Source organism: Gambusia affinis, linkage group LG11, assembly GCF_019740435.1.
Source record: "Gambusia affinis linkage group LG11, SWU_Gaff_1.0, whole genome shotgun sequence".
NCBI lineage: Eukaryota > Metazoa > Chordata > Actinopteri > Cyprinodontiformes > Poeciliidae > Gambusia > Gambusia affinis.
In genome coordinates this window covers 4,701,200-4,714,010 of record NC_057878.1, presented here as the reverse complement: position 1 = coordinate 4,714,010, position 12,811 = coordinate 4,701,200, and the positions used below count along the sequence as shown (strand labels likewise).

Genomic DNA, 12,811 nt, shown 5'->3' with positions numbered 1-12,811 from the left:
GTCTCTGCAAAATTCAATAAACCGCATCCAGAAGCTGATTGTACCTCTGAACTTGTGTTTTCCCTCTAAAGGTGAAAGAGGCCATTTTGAATGATGAGAACTACTGTCCTCCAGAAACGGCCGTCTTGCTGGCCTCCTATGCGGTTCAAGCCAAGTATGGAGATTACAGCAAAGACGTCCACAAGCCCGGTTACCTGGCAAACGACCGGCTGCTGCCACAGAGGTACAGCAGAGACGCACACAAAGGCCGTCTTTATTTCATTTTTTTTTCTTCACAGCAAAACTAAAAAAAGGAGCAGAAATTTTCTCTTTTTATGTTGTTGTTGAACATATAATGTTGTGCTGCCAAGTTCTGTAGAGCTCATCAGTGTCTTTAAGTCTGTATGTAGGCCTGAACAATACATCAATTAATCGAATGATCAATCGAAACAAACCCAATAATTCCCATTTGCTTGATTTATTGTTTTTGTTTTTGTTTTTCTTTCTACCAAAAACAGGATGATAAAAGTCTTCATTGTGGTGCTTTGGCCTCAACTTGCCCTTCTTTTAAGGATAGTTCTTATTTCCAGAAACTCCGTAATCGATGATCTATTTTGGATATTGGACGAAATGCCTTCCAGCTCCAGTGTTAAATGTTTATTAGAATGTAAAGTTTATTTGACGATGAGTTCTTCAGTTATTATGTCATTTCATGCTTACAGGCAGAATCTGTGCTTTTATCCTCAAAACAAAAATATGCAGGAGATGGATTTCCCCCCCACCCCAAATTAGCAGGAGAAAGAGAAACAATGCTGGGGATCTGTTGTCCAGCATATTTTGCTTACTATCACTTCATGCAATCTGAATATTATAAACAACTAAAATAACTATTATTTTCATTCCTCTTCGTTTTGTAGCCATAAAGCACATAGTATAGCAGTGTTCTGTAAATGCCACGGCAGTTCTGCTCTGTGACGCAAATGATTCTTTATTCCAGCGTGCAACACTAAAAAATAATAAATAAAAATCTTAGTCCCTAAGTATAAAAATGCTACAATCAATTTCTCTTTGAAGCATCATCATAACACTAGTTTTTATCACAGCCAAAATTATTACAAACGACAACAAACCAATCAAGTCCCAAAATCTTTAACCTTAACGCACAAAAAGTTGAGAGAAGTACATAGTAGTGATATTAGATCTACAATTAACAATTATTTGTTATCGATTAATCTGTCGATGATGGTTAATTGGCTAAAAAAAATATTGGCACATTCTGGATATTTTTCATTCAAGTCTTTTTATATAATATTAAAAAAAGATTAGAAGATGAGATAAAAAGTAATTCAATTCTTTAAAAAAGAAACAATAAAGATTTAGTTTTCTAGAATGCAATAAGAGGATTCCTCTAGTGAACAACTGATGGTTTGTAGCAAAAGATTCATCTGCAGCTAAAACAAACCTTCAAAATTGGCTCGGCCCGTTCTGCTCGACTGAACATCGACACGGTGGAGGTCTGATCTATCAATTATGGTTTTGAATAATTAATTAATAATTCGATAGCAGAAAGTTCTGAATAGGAGATCTGTTTGGCAGAGTTTAATCTGGTTGAAGCTGAAACTATGTGTGAAGTTCTGGGTGGAACATATTTACAGACAAAGTTTTATTTTTAAAACGTTTTAGTGCAAAATGTGTATATGTTTTGAGTTTTGGTTCAATTGCTGCTCTGACTGACTGCGTTGTTCTTTGAGTCTGCCTGCCCCAGTTAACAATTAATCGATTACTAAATTGGCGATTATTTCAAGTATTGATTAATCACGATTAATCGTTTCAGTTCTAGGTGACATCAGGCCTTTAAGTCATTCGGGATCCACTCATTGTTGGTTTATTGTTCGGCGTCAGGACGGATATTTTGACACATTCCTAGTTTTACTAAAGCTATTTGCATGCAGAACGCCAAATGTAACATGACTGTTTGTTCAGTTTTCTTGCTCTCTGGATGTTTCCCAATTTGTAACAAATAAATGTTGGCTGACGGTCTGCATGGTTTATGTTGTAAAATCTGCAGAGTTTTGGAGCAACACAAGTTAACAAAGGAGCAGTGGGAGGACAGGATACAGACGTGGCACGAGGAGCACAGAGGAATGCTCAGGTGAATGTTTTAATGTTTGTTTGGTTTTAAATTACCGTTCGGCAGCCTCCATTATCTCTACGGTTCAGAGGATTGTGGCTAATGCACTTTCTACTAAATTTCAAGGTATCAAACAGTGTGTGTGTGTGTGTTCACTGTGTGCTTGTGCACGTGTGCAGGGAGGACGCCATGATGGAGTACCTGAAGATCGCTCAGGACCTGGAGATGTACGGCGTCAACTACTTCGAAATCAAAAACAAGAAGGGCACGGAGCTGTGGCTGGGCGTGGACGCTCTGGGCCTCAACATATACGAGCACGAAGACAAGTAAAGAATAAAAAAAGGATAAAAATAAAACCTCAAACACATCATTAGGTCTAGTTGGTCTGGCTCGGCCCCTGACTTTAGATCAAGAATGATACAGATTTGAAACATTTACTAAACTTAGCTAAATGTTTTCAAAGAGGATGATCGAAATCCTGATTTTTATGACAGAAATGACTGTTTTGCTAAATTTTCTCAGACACAAACATGCAAAAACATTAATTTTGTATCTAATATTTTCACATCCATCAATTCTGACTAGTTTGTGGGTTTGAAGTGTGAAACGCTGAGTGTATTATTTGTTCTGTACCTGAACATTTCTCTTTGGCCCTACAGTCCTTTTGACTTGTTGATTTTGGCCCCTGTTGCCCAAAGGTGTGGACATTCTTGCTTTAAATGTAAAGCACCCTAATACTTTAAAAAGCCAGTTCTTTTGCACGGCCGTGTATGAAACTGAAAACTGAAAGAGGAGGAGAGTGAAACCACCACCGCTCTGTCACTCTGGATTTATTTACTCCCTTTATAACAACCAGCAGGTGAAACTCTGAACTCAAGTGATTTTATTCTTATGTGTTGAGCTCTTGGCACCATTGAATGCTGAGTGCCGTTCCAGACGGGAACGGTAGAAACAATCGGCACAACCAAAGCTGTGAAAATGTCCAGGAAATCGACACCCAGCATTTGAAAGAGAATCATTTGTGAACTTTGTGAGTAAATCCCAATTTCCATCCTAAATGTTCACCCGGCGTCTCCTCAGATTGTCTCCGAAGATCGGCTTCCCTTGGAGCGAGATCAGAAACATTTCCTTCAACGACAAGAAGTTTGTCATCAAACCCATCGACAAGAAAGCTCCAGTAAGTCCAACCGGCTGAACGGAAATAAATCGGTGCCGGTCCTGTGTTGAATACGGAGATCGTTTAAAGCGTAACTTCTGCCCCCTCCCCGCCTTCCTGCAGGACTTTGTGTTCTACGCCCCTCGGTTACGGATTAACAAGCGCATCCTGGCGTTGTGTATGGGAAACCACGAGTTGTACATGAGGAGGAGGAAGCCAGACACCATCGAGGTGCAGCAGATGAAGGCCCAGGCGAGAGAGGAGAAGCACCACAAGCAGATGGAGAGGTACGGTGCAGCTGCCAATCAAGACTCATATCATCTTGAAGCTCAGTTTTTACTTCTTCTGCTAGGTTGACATGTATTATTTTTTTCTTTCATAAATCCTAGTGGGCAGTAGGGGGCGGTGTTGTATCAGAAAAAAATACTCATTCACAGTGTGTTACTGTTGGAGTGGATGTTACAGAAAGGAATAAATAAAATAAATTACACACAAAATAAATGGTGTAATTTGCAACAGGAACAATAAGCATCACATGTGGCAAACATGAGGCTAGTGGGCTAAATGCAGCCCGCCATAACTGTTTACGTGGCCTCTATACCCTAGCGTAAGGGTGTCGAACTCATTTCGCTTCTGGGCCAAATTAAGATCATAAGTGCTCTTAAAGGGCCGGTTGTGCCAGAATGTATTGATAAAACCCGATCACTAACTGGTAAAATATCAATGAATTCTTCAAATTAAATATTACTGAACATCTTTTCAGTTCCTCCAGGATTTTGTGATTCTTTTTGTACTTTTTTGCAATAAAAATCAAAGTGTCTGTGGCACTAATTTGGAAATATTTGTGATATTTGCGCTTATTTATGACTGTAAATGCAACTTGCTATATAACTGAGCTATATAAGCTTGTTATAACTTGTTATATAGACTATAATCTGACACCAGTTAAGGCTGAGGCAGCTGTTTAGTACAAATAAGAAAGATTTTGACAAAACTTTGAGAAAAATCTGCAATGAGCTCCTTGTTATTAGTGCCGAGATTTGTTGGTTTTTGCATGATTTTCCTCGATAATTCTCAAGAAACTTGAGGGACTTGATATAATTTGCAGTAAATGGATAAAAACTGCACTGATTTGATTGATAACATAATATTTAAGCACACTTAGTGTTTAGTCTAGAATCTAGAGGGCCACATAAAAAGCTATGGTGGGCCGGATGTGGCCCGCGGGCCTCGAGTTTGACACCAGTCACATAGCAAGAATTTCACGATAACAGTTGTGTGATTACATATTATTGTATCTGTCAAATAACATGAGTTTTTATTTCTAAAGTGCCAAATTACAGGAAAGAAGGTGTTAAATATTGATGAAGAAATACTTATCAACATTAACACTTTGTTAGATTTAACAGTTTTATGACGACGTTCTGACACAAATCTTTCCTGTGTTGAAGTCTTCAGTTGTCTTTACTCAACAAACTCCATTCAAGACGTATCTGTAATGTCTTGACGTAAAATACAGATGTGTGTCTTTTAATGTGACCTTTTAAATAACTTGACAGCTAACTTGTTGTTTGGCTGTGATTTAAAGTATATATATATATATATATATATATATATATATCGATATATATTTTTCTTGTATTTCTCTGACAGGGCGCAGCTGGAGAACGAGAAGAAAAAGCGCGAGCTGGCAGAGAAGGAGAAGGAGCGAATAGAGAGGGAAAAGGCGGAGCTGATCGAGAGGCTGAGGCAGATCGAAGAGCAGACGCAACGGGCTCAGAAAGGTACGACGCCTCCATCGGTTATCTCTATTAGCACTGCGTTGAAGAAACGATGACCTCAGTTTGTTCCCACAACCATCTTTCAGCAGCTAGCATAAAATATATTCACATTTACTATTTAAAAACATGATTAATCTTCTTTCTGCTTCATACTTTTATTATTAGTATAATTTTCTACATTCCTGCGATTGAAAGCTGCGTGACGTGTGAGATAACATGAATAAAACTGGATATGTAGCCATCGGGTAGATCAATATATATTGTTTTTAATTTGTTTTTTGTTTTTTTTTTTTCAATAAAAGTAAGATTTGTATCACACATATAAACATAATGTTTTTTTAGAATGGACTTTTGCATCCTATGCTGAAGTTTCTAATGGAAGAGCTTAACGTCCTTCTGTCTCCCTAGAGAACGCCGACACCTGATTGGTTCGCCTGATTCACAGAAACGTTCTGCACCACATTAGCACAAGGCAAAACGTGCATCAGATAATTACTAAAGATTTAAATAAGAAATGCTGATTTATGACATCTGTTTTTTTTTTTCTTTTATTCCTACTCATTAAGTTATGCAAGTATATCATCAACTATAAACTGCTGCAGTAAAAATGTCTGTTTGCAGAGCCACGTGTTTTTCCCCGTGTGAATTTGCACATAAGATAAATAATGAAGCTCCTTCTTACACCCTGCTTTTTTTCCCCCTCCATTTGCTTCTTCAACTTGACTGCGATCTGAAAAAAGAAAAGGAAGAAAAACCTGAATGACAATTTCTCTTAGCCTACTTTTTAGTAATAATAAAATGGGAAACCAAACGCATAACAGTCAAAAGTGCAGGAATAAAAACTTGGAGCCCAGAAAGCTCGCTGACCGCAGCTGACCGGTCCGTCGTGCTTTGAATGTCCCCACAGAGCTGGAGGAGCAGACGCGCCGGGCGCTGGAGCTGGAGCAGGAGCGAAAGCGGGCGAAGGAAGAGGCCGAGCGGCTGGACAGGGAGAGGCAGGCGGCGGAGGAGGCCAAGGCGGCGCTGGCTCAGCAGGCCGCCGACCAAATGAAGACCCAGGAACAGCTGGTGGGTTTTTATGTTTCATTCATTGACTCGTCTGTTGCCTCCCCTTCTTATCGTTATTCAATTTCCCACTTGTCGACGCATCGTAACACATTATGCAGAGCAACAAGCAAGACTCGTTCACCTTTGTTTTCTCAAACTTCTTGTTTTAGGTCAGTTGTTGTTGTTATTATTATTTCTGTTTCCTAAATGCCAGAAAACTTGGCAAGGATTTTTTTTTTTTGGAGATTTTTTTTTTTTTTTTGTTGGTTTTTTTTTTAACCCCTTATGAGGCCAAGTCTTACATTTTAAAAGACAATTTACCATGATACTGACAAAATGTATGTTAACCTATGAATTCAACAAAAAAATAATTTGTAAAAAAAACATTCCTGCCAAGGTTTCTGGCATTTAGAAAATAGAAATAATTCAGGTTCAATTGTAACTAAGCTAAAACAAGGATTGATTTAGCTACACACAGTGAGAAAATTTTGTTTTCTTTTTATCCCATGTATGTAAACATCTGGTTCAAACTTTATATATATATATATATATATATATATGTGTGTAAAATTAAATTTTTTTTAAGTCAGTTATTGTTACACTTATTTAAACTGTCCTTGACTTTAACGGTGTAGTGTCTGATTACTGATGTCGTTCATGCAGGCTGCCGAGTTAGCAGAGTTCACTGCCAAAATCGCTCTGCTTGAGGAGGCGAAGAGGAAAAAGGAGGAGGAAGCATCGGAGTGGCAACACAAAGTAATGAAGCCTGTTTGTGACGCGTTTATTGACTCGTTTAGTGAAAGGTTGGAAATCAAATCCTAGACTGTCTTCTCTCCTTATTTGCAGTCATTTTTTCTCCTTTAGCATTTTTTTTATCCAGGGACATACAAGAACTCCTAAACAGTGCATAAAATTAAAACCCAAGTGTCTCTTCTGTTGTTTAGTTTTTTTTCTCTTCTGTGTTTCCCCCGCCGTGACCTTCCAGGCCATCTCAGCACAGGAAGACCTGGAGAAGACGAGGGAGGAGCTGAAGACGGCCATCACGTCGCCGCCGGCGCCCGAGCACGACGAGCACGACGAGCTGAACTCGGAGGCCGAGGCCGAGCTGGTCAGCGACGGCGTCAGCAGCCAGCGCAGCGAAGAGGAGCGCGTCACCGAGGCGCAGAAGAACGACCGCGTGAAGAAACAGCTGCAGGTACGCACACATGTTCTTCTTAAAAAGAAGAAGAAGAAGAAGAAAAACACTCTCAGGGTGCGCTGTGCATCAAATGGCAAAAACACAAAATTGTACCAAGTATATTTTTGTCTAGTTTCTAATGCAAATAAATATCTTAGTGCACTTAATTTAAGAAAAATCTCACTGAAGAAATTGTCTTGGAATAAGTACATTCATCTGCCAATAACTTTTTCATCAATACCAGGGAATTATTTACTGAAAACAAGCTCCTGCGTTTTGTTTTATTTTATTTCAAATATAACAAAATGTAGAATCAAGACTAAACATACTTGGTAAGTTTTATTGTTTTTACAGTGTAATATCCCTGCTTTCGTGTATGATTGATTCCTGCGTATAAATCCAGCTGCTCTTTTAAATCCATTAAAGAACATTAGTGAACTTCTCGCAGCCAGCTAGGAGAGGGTGGTGGCATCAACCAACTCGCTCGCTCTGTGGTTACCTAGCAACAACTTGTTGAGTAACTTGCGCAGCAACAGTTTTAGGTTTTACCACCGTGTCGCATAACTGCTTAAAAACAAAAACAAACAAAAAAACAGAAGTGTGGAGTGAAAACTATTGATCATTGCCACCAGTTTGGTGGTATTTAAGACATAAAGGCCAATCAATAGTCATTGGTGTGGACTGAATACTTGCATCATGGCATGTTTTGCAGCCATATTGTCGCATAATAAAATCAAACAGAAGCTGACTGACTGGCGAAATGGATTCATAGTTTTATCACAATATTTTGAAGTGCTAGTGTGATAACAAGAACCAAGATTAGAGAAAACATTTCCGTTTTTTTTTTTTTTTGTATTATTATTTTTGTGAACCAGTACCAGAGAAAATAGTAGTTTTTAATGCGTAAACTCTTTTATTGTTTCAAAATTGACACCATTCACATGTCACTCCTTGCAGGCCATACAATTTTCCGTTTCAAAACATATTTTTACTACTCTTATTATTATTTATAACCATTTTACTTACCATTTCACACTCCTTTCCTAAGAGTCTTTATGCTTGAAAACTCTTTTGTCTCATTCACGAGCCGCCAGGCCGTCTACAGAAGCGCTCTGGCCCGCATCACCACACTCCCTCCTCTGATACGCACGAACCTTTTTACCAATATATAGGAGCGTCTTTAAGGTCAATAAATCCTCCATGTTGATGGAAGAACACCAGTTTCTGTGGCAGATAATTTCACTTAAAAATGGGAAAAACGTCTCGTTACAACTGAAATAATCTGCCACTGGAACTAGACGTTTTTAAAAACAATATTAAGGAATTATTTACTTAAAAACAAGCTCCTACATCTCGCTGAAAAGTTACTTCTACTTTAGCTTTTGTCTCATTTTTTATGTCTTGCGACCAAAAGCACTTGTTAAGCTGTGCAGGTTAATTGCCGTGTTTTGGACGCCACAGTTGGAAAACACACAAACAATCAGGCTGGGGGAAGGAAAGCTCCAGGACGATTACTTCTAGGGAAAAAGATATTCCATATTGTTTAGTTGGGGCACAACAATAACGACGCTGCTGTCAGTTTCTCAGAGCTGGTTGTAATGATGCAGGCATGCGTCACCACGCAATATTCATGACCCTAATATTGCACAACTCCGTTTCGCTTTTGTTTTATTTGTGCAACATTTTAAATGTTTGCTCAAAATTCGCTTGACAACTGGACACAAACGCAGCTAATTTAGCAGATTTCAGCGCCTCTACCGGAATCCTTCTTTTGTTCCTGTTATCAATCTCTAGTTGTTGCTGTTACTTAATCTGACTGGGAAATACGTGATTCCCCACTTCTGCTTTCAAAGTTTCCGCTTTTCTAACCTGCAAATTTGCTTTAGTTTTGCTTTTCTGCTGCTTTTCAAAGAACCCGTGTAGAGATGATGGTCTTAAATCAGCCATGTGGTTGACATTAGGCAGGCATACTTTTACATTTTTATTTTTTTATTATTTTTTAAAGGTGCTGTCAAAGATGAATGTGGCTCCTAGAGTGAAGACAAATAAAAGAAAACTGACAGCAGCATCGGAAATGAATGAGCATAAAAATAAAAAAAATCAGTCGATTTTAAAATGTGATTGAATGCAAATCACTAAAATGCAGAAGAAGTCTTTTGTAAATTTAAATGTTTTTCAAGAATAATGTTTGTCTTTCACTGTAAATGCTGAGTCACAGTCATACAGTTAGCTTGTAACGCAATTTTAATCATAATTCTTATTGTCACAATAGTACCACAAAATATCATAATGAAATGATGTAAGAGCAGCAAGTCTTGGTGGTAGTTTTTATTTTTATCACTAGATGGAAAAACAGATTTGGAACTAATTCAAAACACTGCAGAGAGTGAGGATATAGAGAGTCTGTTTAGAGATTATTCTCTTTCTAGTCTGAAAAAAATGTGAATGAGACAAAACATAAAAGGTTTTTTTTTGTAGTTAAATTTACGTGTTGTGCTTTCTCTGACTTAATTTTTAAAAACTTTGCTGATACAAGGAAAGAAAAAAACACACGCACCAAGTCTTCATACAATAAAAACTTCCACTCTGAAGAGTGTTGTTGTTATTGCAGGTCTGGTCCAACTTGTACTCACCGATCGAATCGCATCGAAAAAATGTTAAAGCTTCATTTGATTTGACGCAAACCCAACAAATCGCGACATCTTTCAGCACCGCGATCGTGAACACGCCGTCCGTCGGTGCCGCAGTCCGTCTGTCTGCTTTGAGTTGATGTCTGTGAGCTTGAAACTGGCCGGTTCATGTCTGTGATGGCTTGTGAGACGGTGTGTCCCTCTCTCTCTTCCTCCCTGCAGGCTCTGAGCTCAGAGTTGGCGGAGGCCCGGGACGACACCAAGAAAACCCAGAACGACATGCTGCACGCCGAGAACGTCCGGGCGGGGAGAGACAAGTACAAGACGCTGCGCCAGATCCGCCAGGGCAACACCAAGCAGCGCATCGACGAGTTCGAGTCCATGTGAACGCACGCGACGGTCGGTCTCATTGCCATGCCAACGCCTCACTTTACATGTTTCAAAGCCTAAAAGCCTGCTCTTGCCACTCCGGGATCTTTTCTTTTCTCTTCTCTGCTCGTTTCGACCCAGGAGGAAGAGCAGCAGCAGCAGCTGCGAGGCTTTTTTTTGCCGAGTCCAGGCTCATTAAAGCTCTGCCTGCAAGCAGCTGGCCCATTGCACTCCTGTATGCTACGAGAGGCTCCGCCCTCAACCTAACAAAGCACTTTTTTTTTTTCTCTCTCTTAATTCAACTGAGGAAAAAACAACCTAAAATGTCAATCAGCAGATGTCCTCCTCTTGCACATCGCTGGTTATTTCAACGCTCGCATGTGCCGTAACTTAAACAATTACTGGACTCCGCCCTGATAAAACTTGAGACTGGACTGAGAATGGATGTGCTTTACAAAGTAAACTAAAAAAGAAAAAGAAAAAGGCCATTTGTAGCTGTAGCTCGCTGACGACGGTGGTACGCTTTAATTATGTACTTTTACTTCTTTTGTCTTTAACATAACTCAGATTTCTTTTCTTTTTTTTTATTGCCTTACTCGACCGTTTCGTTTCCGTTTTCAGGATCCAGGTTCTTTATCTGTCATTGTTGCTTTAACATATTCGTGAAATAAGAGTTTGCAAAGGTCACCGATGTGCAAACCAGATCTGCTCGTTTTCCATTTCTCTCTGTCCAATGAGACTTTTCTTCAAATATGTATTTTGCCCCATAAAAATAAAGAATGACTTTATATTTCCAAATATGCAGCCAGAGTGTGGTCCTCAGCAGAAGTTCATGGAGCTGATTTTTGTTTTTGTTTGTCTGGGGAGAGTCAAAGCATGACATGGTTCTGGTGCACAGTATTGATGAAAACTCAAAGAAATAAGCCTGGAATAGCAGCTTTAAGCCAGTTTGTCTTTTATGTTGTCTATTATTAATTTGCATATTGGTCAAATATGACAGATATAGTGCATTGTAATTTTTTTTTTTTTTAATAAAGTGAGAAAATATTTATTGGTTATGTATGATTTTAATCATTTAATAATGCCAGTGGCATCAAAGAAGTCTTCCGAATCCATTTCTTCGAACTTAATTCACTTTTCTTTTCTTTCTTTTTTTATGTAGGTTTGGTTAAATTGTGTTAAAAAAAAAACTTGAATAATACTAACCTTCCTGTTACGTTGTGGGTCAAATTGACCCAATTTAAAGTTTACTTCTTTTTTTTTTAAAATAGTTGGAAGTATTCTTTTGTGCATGAAACTTTTTCTAGTTGTCTTAATACATAGAAATTGAAAATTTATTCATTTTACACATTTGCTCCACCTCCTGGCTCTCTACCTTTTACATAGATACTGTTTGGGTCAATTTGACCCGGCAGTCAAGTTGATTTTTTTTTAAAATGTCCAATTCTTTCTGTTTCCTTGCAGCTATGAACCATATTTTCCACTAAATATTTTATATTTGAGCAGGATAGTTGGGAATACTCGCGTGGAAAACATTGTTGGTACTGAAGTGACTTGAAATGGACAAAAGTAATAAAAACGTACGAGCTTGAAGACATCTGTAATGCTAATTAGAGGACACGTGTAGCAGCTTTTGACGCTTTGCTAGCACCTTTGTTCAGTCGGTGACGTGGCCTGTTAGGGGTTTCAACTCTGCAGGAGTGTTGGAGGATCATGTTTTCAAGAGGTTCCAGGTTGTACTAAAGACATTTTTAAAACTCATTTGTTGATCACGTCTTCTCAAAAATATCGATTGAGCCGTTCGAGTTTAGACCTGCTCTGCCCCGACTTAGCAGCGCTTAAGCTAACCACGATGAGGAGGGAGAACAAAACAGCTCTGTGTACAACTTACACCAACTCTGCGGTAGAGATAATTTCTTTATTTCAAACTACACTGTGTTACAATCTGCTCCCAAAAGTACACTTCTTGCTCTACCGTGAAGTGGCAAGAAAAAGAGGAAGGAATAAAAATTCCCCTCCAGTAAAAGCCTCGGTGCCGCAGGTGGCGAACGTCGGCCGTGCCATCTAAAATATTCAGCTCGAAACCCTTTTGTTTAAAACACTTTTGTATAACACAATGACTTTGTTTTAACAGATTTAAGGATACAATTTGTATCAACAAAGAGAGGTTTCATTCAGCTACCATAAATTATGCCCAGCAGGCATGAGTTTCTCCAGAAAGTTCCTCAAGAATTAAAGTAACCCAACTTCTGGATACATAAAACCTGAATAATATTAATTTGAACAATTCCAGTTTTAAGTTACATTATATAATTTTTAAGAAAAAAACAACAATACCGGGGGAAAGATATGCAACACTTAGGAGGAGGCTGGGCGCTGGCGTGTTGTTTTCACACCAGTTCCAGTCGAGCCCAAGAAGTTCAAACCCAACGCAGATTTCAGATTTAATGCGACCAACGTGTCTGTTTTCTAGTGGAAGTGATAATTTGGATGTTTTGGATTAAGTTAATAGCAAGAAGGCCTTCTAATCTGGAATTCTTC

The 12,811-nt window shown here is 38.8% G+C and overlaps 1 protein-coding gene across 2 annotated transcripts in view; it reads left to right on the top strand.

Annotated features, from left to right (window-relative positions):
• Window positions 1-11,321, top strand: part of LOC122839838 (radixin) — a 42,929-nt gene extending 31,608 nt beyond the window's left edge. For both annotated transcript variants that reach the window (XM_044131817.1, XM_044131816.1), the window contains exons 6-15: window positions 72-223; window positions 2,048-2,131; window positions 2,290-2,436; window positions 3,191-3,287; window positions 3,390-3,553; window positions 4,920-5,050; window positions 5,955-6,115; window positions 6,758-6,850; window positions 7,080-7,289; window positions 10,124-11,321. In XM_044131817.1, the coding sequence (XP_043987752.1) occupies window positions 72-223; window positions 2,048-2,131; window positions 2,290-2,436; window positions 3,191-3,287; window positions 3,390-3,553; window positions 4,920-5,050; window positions 5,955-6,115; window positions 6,758-6,850; window positions 7,080-7,289; window positions 10,124-10,288 (1,404 nt within the window). In that variant the 3' untranslated portion in view covers window positions 10,289-11,321. The remainder of the gene's footprint in view (window positions 1-71; window positions 224-2,047; window positions 2,132-2,289; window positions 2,437-3,190; window positions 3,288-3,389; window positions 3,554-4,919; window positions 5,051-5,954; window positions 6,116-6,757; window positions 6,851-7,079; window positions 7,290-10,123) is intronic.
• Window positions 11,322-12,811: the final 1,490 nt, after the last annotated feature.